This window comes from Ischnura elegans, chromosome 6 (genome assembly GCF_921293095.1).
Source record: "Ischnura elegans chromosome 6, ioIscEleg1.1, whole genome shotgun sequence".
NCBI lineage: Eukaryota > Metazoa > Arthropoda > Insecta > Odonata > Coenagrionidae > Ischnura > Ischnura elegans.
Genome location: NC_060251.1, coordinates 81,374,711 through 81,389,731, shown reverse-complemented (window position 1 = coordinate 81,389,731; position 15,021 = coordinate 81,374,711). Strand labels below are relative to the sequence as shown.

Below are 15,021 nucleotides of genomic sequence, written 5' to 3'. Positions count from 1 at the left end.
AAACATCGGCCGAATACAGACAGATAACCCGGAAAATGCCCGAATAGCTTTTTCTTGCAATATTCGCTGGGAAAGGATTAGATCTTACTTCGATCAATCAAGTTGATTCGCAGAATTCTCCATGTAAATCTACTTCAATCATTATAGTACTCAACATAGGAATAAATCATAGGTATAAAACTCATTTTACTTTCGGATTTTCAGCTCACGCAGTAACTTTGCGATACTGTCCCGTATGGTTTATCCGCTGCCGCGCTTCCAGAGTACCTGTCTCAACAATAATTTTTTTTTAATCGGAGGTGACTTTCGTAAAGTGCTAAATTATTCTCTTGCCCCCCCCCCCTCGTCCTCTACCCTCAACTTGTCAGCCGCAGTCGCTTCCCGCTTGACCGCCGTCACTTGTTCCTCTCTCTCTCCCGACCGGAGTCCCTCGGGAAGCAAAAGGTGTCACACAGGATGCCCTCTCTCTCTCCTTGGACTTCCCCATGGGAAGATACCCGCCGCAGATGCGGACCCCGCACGTCACGTCCAGGAGTCGTGAAGGGCGAAAAAGACGTGTGAAGACCGGGCTCACGCCTCAGCCGTTTCTTCTTCCAATTGGGAAAAAAAGCAAGCACCCTTCTCGATTTCCGAGCCCTGCTGTCCTCTCCAACGAAAAAGACTTTTGATCCAAGGGGCGCGTATCCTCAGTCCCATTTGCCATTCGCTCTCCGTCGTCCGTCGGATTATTTCCTCAAAACAATCTCCTTAGATTTTTCCACCCTCCGGGGAAGACCCAACGTTGCCTCGATGCGTTATTCTTCAACTGTAAGTACTGTTGATAGAATATTCCCGGGTATGCCTTCCTCGACGTCAATAGGCACTTAAGACATATCCATATTAAAACAAAAAAAAACTTAAAATTCAAAATTATTGGTGTATATATTTGTGTGTCTAAACGTTAGCTTGGATAGGTAAAGGTATAACTCACGCCAGACTAAGCCACTGCTATTTTAAGTTGTCATATTCAGGGTATTCCTAAACCCCGTTAGAAGGAAAAATGTTTAATACGAGAAGAAGGGGGAGGAAGATAATGGGATTTATTTATATGGTATGCTTGGAAGGAGGCCTCATTGTCTTGGAAAAGGTAATTGAAAAAGCTTATCTATTGGGAGACCGAACGGTTATAGTAAGGTAATTCGCATAATGATACATGTAACAACTCCAATCTTTAGAATACTCAACTTAGGGATAAATCTTTTAGATAAAACTCATTTCTGTGAATATTTCAGTTCCTTTCTCACGGCCACGTAGTACATAAAGAATTTTGGTTTGCTTCATCCGGCATTTGAACCAGGTACCCTGAAATCGGCAGCCTAACGGTATACCCACTAGATCACCATGCACCGCCATTTAAGCACTGTTTATATAAAGTGGCCCTGAATTGTATACTTTAGGCGTAAACATCACATGCAGTTTCCCCAAGAAATATTAAAAACTTGTAGTATGCCTCTATAAGTATACCTGATATCTTTGAAGAGCCTTCTTTATAATTCCTATCGGGCTAAACGCTTCGCAAATAGTAATTTTCGTCACCGTAAATGGTGCCATCATCTTTTATATCATTGGCGAGGAGGCCCTGCTGATTTGCTTATGTTTATGTATCTAAGTCATGGACCTATATTGTAAGTGGCTTTGAGTAATTATTATTATTAAAGTGTTCCACCGATGAAAGTAATAAATCGAATCGATAAACGTGGAGATCTCATTTACCCATTTCCTTATTGTTGCAATGTGGCGATCATAAATGGCACCATCATCGTTTACATTGTTGCCAAGGAGGCCGTGCTGATTTTTTTGTTTATGGTTTGCATAATATGTATCTAAGTCATGGGCTGATATCATAATTGGTATTGCTTAATAACCTATAATAAATTGAATCGATAAACATGGATATCTTCTCAAATACCCATCTCCACATAATGCTTCCTTTGGTTGAAAATTGGCAAAATACGGGAAGACCGAGCTCATGCTTCAGCCTTTCCTCATTCCAATTGGGAAAAAGCACCCTTCTCGATTTCCGAGCCCTGCTGTCCTTTCCAACTAATAAGACTTTTGATTCAAGCGGTCTCGTCGCAGTCTTCCCATTCTCTCTCTGTCTGATCGTTTCCTCAAAACAATCTTCTTAGATTTTCTGAAAAGACCCCACAGTGTCTCTGTACGTAATTCTTACTGTAACTAAAGCGTCATCAGTCGGGAATCCGAAGAATGGTTCGACGCAGCTCTCCGCTTAATTTTATTTTATTTTATTTTTTATTTTATTCTCAAACCACCGGATACAGATCTTATTGGCCATTTTACACCGGGGTGTTCAACAAATGTAACCAGTAAACGTACACAAACGACCATGCCCTGGACCGGGGAAACCTACCCAGACGGGACTCAAACCCGCAACCTCTTGTTTGGCAGGCGAGAACGTTACCCCGCCGCCACCATTAGCCTATTAGCTGGTCTTTTAGCTTTTACATAATTATTCTTTTTATATCCTTAATCATCTACTGTATTTATCTCATCCGAGGCGTCATCCATTTTTCCTTTCTTCCCATCCTTCAAACATTATTTTCATCAGATCGTTGTGTTTCATGATGTGGTCTTTTAAGTTTCCCTCTGTGAGTAGTCTTGATACGAAATTGTCGTATGTCCCATCGTCAGCGTGTATAATATACGCAGTATACCCATGGTATTTTCTCCAGATATGCTTAAAATTCATAAGTATCAGTTTATATTTAGATGCCTTTATAATAATTATCTCTCATGTATAGCAAACTTCGTAGAAAATAATGCATTTTGTTTGGTAAGAACTGGCAAAATACGGGTGGATGTAGTTAGTGCACCAACCGTTCCTTTTTCCAATTGGGAAAATCACCCTTCTCGATTTCCGATCCCCGCTATCCTCTCCAGCGAAATAAGATTTTTCATCCGAGAAGTATCGCGTCGCCTCCCAATTTTATCTTCGTCTGTCGGATTGTTTCCTTCGAATGATTCCTTAAATTTTCTTCCTTATGGGAATCGTCAAGAATATCCCAATAACGTTTCCATGCTGGTTATTTTTTTTCTCTAATTACTTACTGCTAATGTAAAATTCTTGAGCATATGTTGATCGGAGAAAATACTGTGGGCATTTTACTGAATCGGTGATTACGATCTTTGTGCTGAAAATAATTATAAGTAGGTCTTTGAAGAAAGTATACTTATTTATTAACAACAATATAAAAAATAATGTGGATGAATTATGAGAATAAGAGTGATAGGAATGAACGCAGTTTATATGATGATTTGTTACACAAGCAAAATTTAGTTTTCGTTAGAGCTCATAACCAAACTTCGTAAGTCAATGCTTATATAGTTGACCTAGACGTTTTTCTCACTCTCTCAGTCGATTTGCCAAAAACTTATTTTAGTTCTTATAATTTGGATACAAATTTTCAGGAAGATGGTCGGCATGGGGATAAATAGCGGCAAAGTTTTGTGTAAGCATAGAATTTAAAAGCTACTTCTGACCCTCGTTGTAATTCTGATAGGAAGCTGGCGATATAAAGCAGAGAGCATCGTAGTAAATATAAGTTATAAACTACGTTTAAAACAATAGGAAACAATGATGAAAAACTGGTTTTTGAGCTCTGGAACATTTATAAAAAAATGAACGCGTAATGGCGTCATCGACCACTCTTTAAAGAACTAGCAGAATCAGGCGCACTTATTGTATTTAAATTGAGATGAGTTGCTATCAAACTACCTATCTTTTCCCGAACTTATTTCTCTATTCAGTTAATTATAAATATGTTATTTTTACTTTGAAATGCATACATGTATGCTCCATGGTTCAAGGTGGCTAAACATGAAGAAAAACAAAATAAATAAAAATGCGACACTGCGTTGGTACTCAAGAAATTTCACGCTGATTCAGAATTGACCAAACCATTTGCTAATTTTTCCGTTAACTTCTCAGGTTTCACGCCTATCTTTTCAATGTACACTTACATCATTTTACACGAAATATTCTGTGCAGTTATTTTTTGGCTATTTTTAATAAACTGGCTTTTGTGCCGATAAATTTTATACCATCAGACCGATAGTAAGACTATGGTACAGAATGGATATTATTTCTCTTATTCTCTTTCTATTTCCCGGGCTCTTTTCTCAAAACAATATCCTTGCCTTATCTCAAGTGGAAAAACCGTGGCTGACCCCATAGCATCTCCGTAGGTCATTTTTTATTGCCGGTCCTTCTGAGCACTTTTATTTCATGTGCTCCATGCCCATTGCAGTCCAACTTTTGCTGGACCCTCATAAGACGTATTTTTTTCTCCGGCGAAGTGGCGCGCCATCGAAAATTTTCCCTCTAAACCGATATCTGTACGAATTCACGTTTTCTCCTGGCATTTTATGCGTCGGTGAAGACATTTCATTCTTTCTGAAGTGTCGGCATTACTCCTTTGATTTCTTGGTCAAAACGATAGTTTTAAATAAGTTTTTTTTTACTAATTTCCAGGGTAAAAAACAATTAAATCGTTGTGAATGTATGTGTTTTTCATCATATTTGTGGAAGCTTCACAGTTATCTTTAGATTTTTTCATTACGCAGATCAAAATTGTAGAAGAGAAATGTACTGCCAACAGTACTCTTTTCATGCGAAGTGTAAAGATTTTTGTTCAAATATCGACAGTTCGAAATCTAGTTACTCCGATTTAAAATGTTAGGAAGTTATAAAAAAATTACTAACTCATTTTAAACCATGGAATATTCCATTTAAGGGTTTCTTGTATGAATAACTAATGCTTATACCACTTCTTAATAAAATAAAATGACCCGGGTTTCGAAGAATAATCGTCTTATTAATTTACGGCTGATAACATAGGCGGATTTAGGGAGGGGGCCTTATACCGAGGCGGTTAAAAAATAAGCCACATTTTAATAAAATATTTTAAATTAAAATATAAATTCTTTATTTAATAAAGAATGGTATAAGTAATAGCTATTTATCCAAGAAACCTTTAAATTGTTATGAACTATCAGACCACCTTCTCAAGTTCTCGACTACATGTCCATGCCATGTTACGTCAAGTTAAGGTTTTGCTGAAGACTGATTGTGCATGTTATCTGATTCAATACTTATCTTGTCGATACCTCAAGTGACATTATTCTGTCCTTTTATCGTAAAGAAAAAAATCTCGTTTCCACCTCCATAGGAATTGAATTTTATGCTTGAGGAGTTTGAAATTGCGTTGGAAATAAACGTTTATTTGTGCTATTCCGTCACGATTCAACCCATGATGTGCACCGTTTTCAAATCTGTTTCCCTCCTCTCTCCCAGATGGCTATAATTCATCTGCTGGTTGATCATAGTTCTTTTAGCCTTTTTTGTCCGGCATTGACAGCATAGGCTGAGTAATTTCACCGAATGCATCTCTTTTTTGCTATTCGAACACATTACGATCGCATTGCCGCTTCTCGGATGGATATATGGTCCGCGGTCTTTTGGTTTGAATCCGTTTTGTTATTTCCCTCGTGTTCACGCGGATGTAGATTTAAGTAGAGCAATTGGATGAAAGACTTTTCCCACTTTCCGCTGAAGATTTAAGCGGGTTTATTTATTCTGCTGATGAATCGAATGATTGTCCCTCCTCGCTTGGAAATGTGGATCAAAGCATTGAGTACTTATGTTATCAAACGGTGATTGTAGGATATGGAGTAAACCAAATCATGCCAAGGTAACTCGTACTTATTTTCCGAGGACTGCGCCTTGGTTAAAACCATATATATGATTATCCCTTAGGATCAGTGGCGTAGTGAGGGGTAGGTCCAGAGGGTCCGAACATCTTCCTCCCCCCCTACCCCCCCCCCGAAAAGTAAAAACAAAGTTACTATGCCTTATAAGAGGAAATAACATATCGAAAAATCACGAATTATCAAAAGATTTATTTGAAACGTGAAGTTTTTCCATTGTAAAAAGTGTTTGAATTAGTTAAAAACCCTTTAATTAGTACCCTTTTTTCAATCATTTCCCCCCCTCTGGTTTTGGACCCCCCCCGAATGAAATTCCTGGCTACCCCACTGCTTAGGATACGCAACCTCACCGCGGCCAGTCCCGGTATACTTTAAACTTTAGTTAGTGGTAGTTTCGTGGGGCCAAGAACCAGCCAGGTATACTGGATCGAAGGGCGACCCTTTTTCGAACCCTTCCTCGGGCTCTCAGAGATAATCCGGATCCTCGGGAGACGGCCGTCACAGTGTTGCTTTGATCCTCCACGCAATTCTATTTGTCGGCAAGGAAAAAATCCTCCGTGATCAGTTTTGCTGAGAGACAATTTTATACATTTTAGAGCAGTACAGAGTAGTACATTGGACATGCACCAGTGAGGAGTGGGTGATGGCGGTTAGGCGTGGAAATGGTGGCGGGAGAGTTTGTAAGCGATGAATGTTTCCACGCGACTCAAGGCCGTGGAATCAAGGATTGGGTGACCTATACATTTCTTTTTTGGCCAAGGCTTTTTGTGAAACTGTTTAAAAAATTAGAAGCCATATTCCAAAATAATAGTAATGCAATCGGACCCAATAAAGCTATGTCTCTACCGAAAAGAGTATCAAAGTAATTCAATGAAGTATCAAAGTAAACAATGAAGAATGTGCTGTACAGAACGATTCATTGTGAAACCAAAGTATTGATTACAAGGCCCTTATTATTAAAAGGCCCTTATCACGGTAAGCAATGAGGAATGTGCTGTATAGAACTATTCACTGTGAAACCAAAGTACTGGCTGATTTGGGACGATTCCTCAAGTAGAAAGGCTATGAACATGTGTGTAAGGCAGTGTTTATCATCTATAACAAAATTAAATCAATAATTCAAAATAAGAGCTTTTATCTCCATAGACAGTCTATTTTTGCTGTAGAATTTTAAAAAATGGGGAAAACGCCCCTGTACTTTAACCAGTTTCCCTCGTCTGACCCTAATTAACGCGATTTGGCAGGGTAGTGAATAGTGACATCAGTGTGAAAAATTTTGTTCTTTTTTTAAATATAATTTCAGAATATATCGAATAAAATAATAAAAATATCATATTTATATCCATTGATTTCATTATATGCTTTATGCTCGGGTGAGCAGCTTCATCAATCGCATGATGTGGATTTTAGGCTAGTTTGATCATTATTCAAGGCTAGAAGTAGTGCAATATGGATTGCTGTGATTATGTCAATGGTCAATCTCTTCTAGAAGCCCATAGCCCTAGTGTGCTCACCTCATTCAAACATATCACAAACGAAATGCCACTGAGGCCTCATTGTGATGTCCTTGCGATGACTGTCGAAGAGTGAAGGAGAGTATTGAGGATAAAAGAGAGGGAGCCGATTTTCTGAAATACACGTGGGGGTTGAGTCTTCCTTTTATCTCGGTTCTGCCGCGGAAGCCTCTTGCGTAGCCTCAGGAGGAATAAGTGGAGACGCCACCCCCATCAATCCCTGGGGAGTGCTTTGGAAACGGGCGCTAAGTAAATAGGATCATCTTCTCGATGGCGGTATTGCGTTCCTCAGCTCCTGGATAGAAGTTGTTTGAATTCCGCCGCGCAATCGTAGCTGCCTAGTATCTTCAATTGCCGTATTTGAATTACCCATCACTGCATCATGATCTGGAATGCGCAGGTTACTTTGAAATCATCATTGTTATAGGTATTCTACCGTATGTTGTAGGTTTAACTGGAAATATTTACTCTTTCTGAATGAAAGTTCCCCCTTTAATCGGCTTAAAGCTTGTAACCCTGCATCCTATCTTTCAACCCTGTTCCCCTGTTCTCTTCGTCCCGTTTTCCGGGGGTCAGGTGGTTCAAGTCTCCACCTGAAATTTTTGTAAGGTACGGTCTGAAGTGTCCCCAGCTTTTGGATGCAATTTTGAGATGCGCACACACCGATGGTCGTTGTGGCGCGGTTGGAAAACTGACAATTGGAAATTAATTTCCCATCGTTGAACGACACAAAATAAAGATTTAATATTAAGTATTCATGCATTCATTGCGTACAGTTAGAGAGAATTACGATCTTATTTCGAACAGACCTGGAAGACATGGAATACTCATGGGTCTTCTGAAAAACTCAGAAAATTACATGATTTTCCTGAAAAATAGCTTTTTTACACTTGCAGCTTCCGGTAAAAAAATTAATCCAATGCGTTGAATTCGCGCGACGCTTGCAATGTAAAGGGAAAAAGTTGAATATTTTTTATTGAATGTTTTGTTCATAGTGAAGCAAAATCCCAGCACTGTTCCACAAACTTTTATTTGCTGTCGGCTAGTTTCGACGGCTATAGCGTCATTAACAAGACAAACAGTAGTATTAGTGAAGGATTAATGGTTTTCATTGAGGGAGTGGAGATTGGCAGAATACTTCTTAAATACTCCATAGAAACCTACCCTCAATCGATAGAATACTTTGGAATCTCTGGGAATTTGAGGGAACAACCAGCCAAACTCGGCATCAAGTCTTGGATTATTTTTCGCGGTCTGCGCCGTGGCACGTCAGTGTGCAGGTCTAATCTAAACCTACGGGGCTGGCATTGACTTATATTTTACATGCTTTTCCATTCTCTTAACTTTCCACAGGTGAAGAGGGCTTGCGGTCAGGCCCGATGGACGACTAGCAATGCCGCTTCGGACGAAGACGACCTTCTCAGCCTGTCTGCATCGGAGGGTAAGAGGCGACAGGGTGGCAAGAAGGCGTCCAGCAGGGGCGGCAAGGGCGGGGAGTGGTGGGAGGAGGGCTCGGCGCAGCTCAAGGGGGGCCGGGAGCAGCAGGCGGAGGTCACGGAGGGCTTGGTGGGCAAGGTGGCCAACGAGGACACGATCGTGGAGGAGCGGCTGGACACGGTGCTCAGGAGGTTCCTCTCAGGCCTGCTGAGGTCACGCGGCTTCTACGGCACCCTGGCGGAGACCCTGTGCTCGGACGAGGGCTTTGCGGAAACTGGAGAGACGGCAGCGTGCTGGAACGGACAGCGAGTCGGAGAGTAAGTTTGGGATCGGGGCAAGGGTTGATTTAAATTTTTTTTAATTATTTTATTCTCTCGATTTTATAAAAGCTAAATAACATAGGCCAACAAAAAATTTTGTTTGAAAACTTTTTTTATTTTAATAGCTGATCTTTACAGATTTTTATGTGCCAAATCCAAACCTGGCATTAGTTTTTTTGTATCACCCATAGTTTCCAAGCAATATGTATTGTTATATTTAAAAACTAATTTCTAATTTTAGTCTAATACCCCTATATGGTATGTTGTGAAATTAATGAAACACTGTGTAACATCATAAAATTGTTTGTATTTACTGTTAAATTACTTACAATAGTAATGTAGCGTGATAATACAGGGTTCACTTGTCAACTGGAATAGGTCTACATTTTTTCCCCCTTTTTTTCCTTGGAGGTTCTTGTGTAGCTTATTCTACGATGAATCGCTTGCTGAACTTTTCGGTGAAGTACCAGCAGTTATCCCCCATTATCTTCGTTCATTAGATCTACTTTTTCATTGTATTTAAACTATAAAAAGCTGTTAAATTCTATATTTATTGCTTGATTTCATAAATTTAACTGTAAATTGTGAATAAAAGGTGGGTGATACAACTTTTTAAGCATCACATTTGAATTCAGCAACTTAAAAAACATAAGAATAGGGTATTTTCAATAAAAAAGTTTTTTTTTCGTTGGCCTGTGTAATCAATGTGTTTATTTAAGCATAAAAATCTTTTATAATTTTAATGGAGAAATTCTATTCGGTCATAATAGGGTGGTTTCCTTCATCAAAGAAAACGAAAGGCATTGATTGCGATTCGTTACCCACCATCAGTGTATTCATAATATACAAATTATTTTGTTTTAGAAATACCGGGTTAGACGAATGGCAATGGTCCATTTTTATCCTCATTTGAAAAGGGCCAGATTGGCGCCCATGCGATGCCACTCCACGTGACGTCACAGGGACCTAGTTTCTACACGAGAAGATAGGAGTTATACGTCGTCTGAGGTTACCATTGCATGCATGAGGCGCAGAGCTCAGGGAAACATGTATTAATAATCACTTATTAAAACTGGCTAAGGTCGGAAAGTTTTCCTCGTTTGATAAGTTATTAATAATCCTTATTTAAGCCAATCGCTACCAGTCAGCAGGGTACTAGGCTAGCCGCTAGCAGCCTGCGTCGTATCAGCGCTAAGCCTCGCCTCAAGGTCACCTCGCAGGGCGGGAGGGGGAACCAGAAATACGTCACGCGGAGAGACTTCCCGACATTCATACTTAAGCGTCGCGTTTTCGCGCGCTTGAAAATTTTCACTTTTCATTTAATCGCGAAAAATAGTTATCGTCATTTACAAATCTAAAAGCGTGAAATACGTACTCCAGGAGTAATAATCTTTCGATTTAGGCAACAAAAAAATAATAGGAAACCACCCTATTGTAGGTACCTAGTTTTTTTTTGAATAAAAAGACTTTGTTCCTAAAATTTGCTTTTTCATAATTAATGATTTATTTTTTGGGTTAAAATTTATAGTGCAATGCAAGTAGCCTACCCCAGGGCCGGGAGTAGGAGTTTTATCAGAGGGGCAAAGATAAGTTTGCCGCCCCCTAACTATCGTTAATATTTTGTGGAGGAGAAATTCTCTTCGTTCATAATGGTACCTAGTTTTTATATATAAAAATAATTTGTTCCTAAAATTTACTTTTTTTATTTTTTAAATATTTGTTTTTTGAGTTAATATTTATAGTGCAATAAAAGTAGCCTACCTCAGGGCTGGAAATAAGAGTTTTATCAGGGTGGGCAAAGATAAGTTTGCCGCCCCCTCCCTTGATCCCCTCTCTTTCCGCTTCCCCCACCACTAATAAATAATATCTCCGCAAGCTATTTTTAAGTTGCGGTAGTTGAAATTACACAACTTATGTTTGCTATTAAGAATTTTTCATTAATGCTTTTGTTAAAAAATTTACAATTTAATAATTATTGTTAAATAATTTATTTAGAAAAATTAAATAACTTCTTATAAATAAATATAATATACTTATTTAAAATTTCAGGTGGGTCCGGAACCCCCCCTCGAAATATAAAAAAGCACCCTTACTTTGCATTAAAAAGAAAAACAATATTGAAAAATCATGAATTTACCAAAGGTTTCTTTGAAAAATTAAGTTATTTCTATAGTAGAAAGTTTTAAAATTAGTTTAAAACCCTATACTTAAAACTCTGTTTTTCAAAAATTTCCCCTCCTCCCCAAACAAAATTCCTGGCTATGCCACTGAGCCATCACCTCGTGGTTCAACAGTCCATCCCTAGAAAGCCTAATGGTTAAACTCTTTCTGAAGTAGATGACTCCCGCCCCCTTCTATAACAACTTCATATATTTCTTTAGGCTAATATTTGTGGGAAGTATTTGCCTTAGTTCAACTTAACCCATATTTTAGTATTTATAGGATTACATAATTTTATTTTTGTAATCCCTTATAATTATTTGAGCAATTCCCCCTTCCCCTAAAATTCAATTGTGCACTTTATAGCATTATCCCCTTCCTCTAGGTACCACTTCTGAGACAGCAGAAGATTGAATATTGTGTTATAGAAAAAGTAGATATTGAATATGTGAGGGATAACATTTTTGTGGACTTTTGGAGAGGTCTTTCAATTATCATTCTTTCCACTAGATATGTTACTCCATTAGTATGTGATTTTCAATATGCATCTTTTTCCACAGGTACACAAAAACTGTTGTTGCATCCAGCTTAAGTGCCCAAAAGTATAACCCTGAAGTTTCATGGACTGCTCTACACCGGGCTCAAGATCCTGAAATTGCTCGGCTCAGTGATCGCCTCCGTCATGTCCGACAGGTAATACTATTGAGATAGTTAAGGATTTTGGCAAGAGTATGCTTTTGTGCTCTAAGTACAATATGTATAGTAAGGGTTTTTTATCACATACTTATCTCAGTTTTATGGCCATTTTAAATTATGCTATATTTTTCTTATTATCATGATATATAAAGACTATAATTGGTAGAGATTCCTGAGACTCAAATTTTTGGACATACATATCTGTGTCAGCCAAAAAGAAACAAGGATATGCCTAATCATGGAAGAGCAAAAATTTCGCTCAGAAAATTTTCATTTGTCATGACCATTAGCCTCACTATGGAAGGGATAGATCTGCAATATTCTTGAGGGGATGGGTGCAACCTCTTTAAAGGGGGCTGAAGCTTGAAGTATTTAAGAGCTGCTGAAGGAAAGAGAAAAAAAGTAGAGATGATTTTTGATTATGGAAGAACAAATATTATACCCAGAAAAAATTCTTGGGGCTATTCAAAAATTCTGCGGAGGGAAATAATTTGCCTTGATTAGAATGATGATGTTAGCAAATGATTTTTCCTTCATGAGGTTCTCATCATTATGTGCACTTGTGGGTGATTCTGTTAAAGCACACTGGTGATTAGTCTGTGGGTATTTTCATAAATAATGCATCAAGTGCTTTCACTGGGCTCTGGAACTGTTCTTAAAAGTAATAGATTAGAGGTTAAAATATCTGTGAGATAATAACTTCATAGAAATTTCTTTGAAAGAAGAAGAGAAAATTTCTTCTCTTCTTCTTTTTCTTGTAGGTATCTCATTGCAAAATTGTCTGAGATGCAGTCTGTGTAAAAATGTATTACCTTCTAATGTACCTGTAAGCCCTGTCTCGCTAGGGTTAAAAAATTATTCTCCCAACTGCAGAAATTTATATTTGGTTAAGGCAAGTGGAGATATTATGTGAATGGGCATTATGAGAAATGCCGTGAAAAATAAAGAGGTTGTCACAATAGTTTAACTAAATAACAATACTTAGAGCTTTTTTTATAATGTCAAGTTAATATTATGATGAACATGAAAACCATTGTTATGAACACAACTCATCTACCTTTTAGTCACTAGTATAACTGGCCTATATTCTGAGCTAATTTACTTTGCCATGATTTTCAACCATCTTAAATTGAGATAAATGATTTTACATGTTAACGTGAACCCTTTCCACTTCAGTTTATTTTCTTAACATTGTGCTCCTATCCTCTATTTATTTTTTTTGTGGTTGTTTTTAAATGAAATGGTATTTTGTAGTTTGTAATCAATTTTGGACAGTGAAAAAGAAAGTGATTATTATTTCATGTACAAACGAACGAACCCTCTTCCCGTAAGAATATCGAGAACACAGCTATCGCTGCTTGTATGAAATCATTTCATTCCTTCCGATGCAACATATTTAATGACTAATGAGTTCTATATGTACATTATGGATGTTTTAACATTGTTAAACTTTCAACATATTTAGAGTAAAACCTCTATGTAATGAACCTCTTTACATCATAAACCTCCATACTTCATACTACATACCTCTTCGGTCCTGTCAGATTTACATGTAAATTTATAGGCAAACCTCTATGTAGTGAACCTCTTTATCTCATAAAACCTCCACTTATCATACCAAGGAGATACCCCCGAGACAGCCTAAATATCTCCGCAAATCATACCAAGACAACTAGAGACCATTAATGCAGCCGTGATTACGTAGATGGAATGACATTTTCAGCAATTAATGTTTTACCCTTATTTTTTTTATACGCCTTTAATATGCTGTAATTTTCACGTTAATCATTAGTTGTTGCCATTTTGTTCCATATGAGAGCATGCCTAACAGTAAATAAGAAAAATGGTATCCAACTATCCTAATCATTTTAAGTGACTGTTGAATTGAGAGAGATCACATCGCTTTCTCTCGAATCATGGTAAAAATCATGCAATAGCGCTCGCTTTCTGTAATTATTAAAAAATAAATATATGTTCACTAATGCATGCATAATTGTTTAAACACATAAATATAATGGTTTAAAAGACGGTAGTGCCTTTCATTTCCGAAGGATGTGAAAAAAAGGTGCCTATCATTGAAACCTCTCTATAGTGAACCTCCATGCATCAAATTGCCAAAATTTTGGTCCCCTCCATTACAATGCAAAGAGGTTTTACTGTATATTGTTCCCCTAAGTAGTGCTAAAATTATGGAAATCTGTTGATGAGCCACCCTCGACATAGCATGATTTGGCTTCGGAAGTTCATGACGAACTAGACTCATCATTTCAGTACGAGGGATTACGGCTAACTAGATGTTGTAAAACTGGCCTTAAGCATCTCATGATATATAGCTCATAATTATCTGAAAATTGGTTTTGTTTTAGGTTTTGTTAAGTCAGTTGACTTCCAGCCCCGAGTCATCATCATTAGTTTTGGAAGGTCACGGAGGATCTGGAGGTCAGGCCGAGGAGGAAGAGGATGGTTCTGGTAGTGGCTTCCGTCCAGTGACCAAGTGGAGTGAGGATGACGAGGACATAAATCAGGATTGGAATATGGAAGGTTCAGGGTCAGGTCAACCACCACCGGAAAAGCCACACTACAACAGTCCCCCTACTGGTGAGTACCAGGGTCTCATAAAATTAATACTGCCATCCATTGAGAGGAAACTAAAATGTTTACTAGCTATGCATACATTGCATACTCAGGCAAGAATATTTTATCAGAAATTGCTAAGCTATAAAAAAATTTGTGGCTGCTAACTTCTCAAAAAATTGGAATAGTTCAGGGGAATTCACATCTATATGTAATACTGTGATTCTCTTTGGTGTTAGATTTGATACCATGCCCCGTTTAACTACGGAGTGGCATTTCAAGATTCCTCTGGTGATGAAACTATGTAGACATAATGATAACTTCAACAGTTGCTATATCATTTATTTCACTGGTTACTACTTTCCTTAGTGCCATTGATGAGAGATATGCCATACCTCTCATCAATATTGCAGTTCCTTAGACAAGTGGAATTACAGGGGGAGTCGGCCACCCCCTAATTATCCACCCCTGTGTGGACCTCAAGCAACTTGCTTTTCAATGGAATAGGTGCAAAAGGCACCACCATTAATGAGAAACCTCATTTAGAATTGCTG

The 15,021-nt window shown here is 38.2% G+C and overlaps 1 protein-coding gene across 1 annotated transcript in view; it reads left to right on the top strand.

Moving 5' to 3' along the window:
* The window catches only part of LOC124161067 (division abnormally delayed protein), a 1,055,554-nt gene that overhangs the window by 1,035,614 nt on the left and 4,919 nt on the right, over positions 1 to 15,021 (top strand). The window contains exons 5-7 of the mRNA XM_046537240.1: positions 8,634 to 9,034; positions 11,758 to 11,890; positions 14,260 to 14,491. Of these exons, the coding sequence (XP_046393196.1) occupies positions 8,634 to 9,034; positions 11,758 to 11,890; positions 14,260 to 14,491 (766 nt within the window). The remainder of the gene's footprint in view (positions 1 to 8,633; positions 9,035 to 11,757; positions 11,891 to 14,259; positions 14,492 to 15,021) is intronic.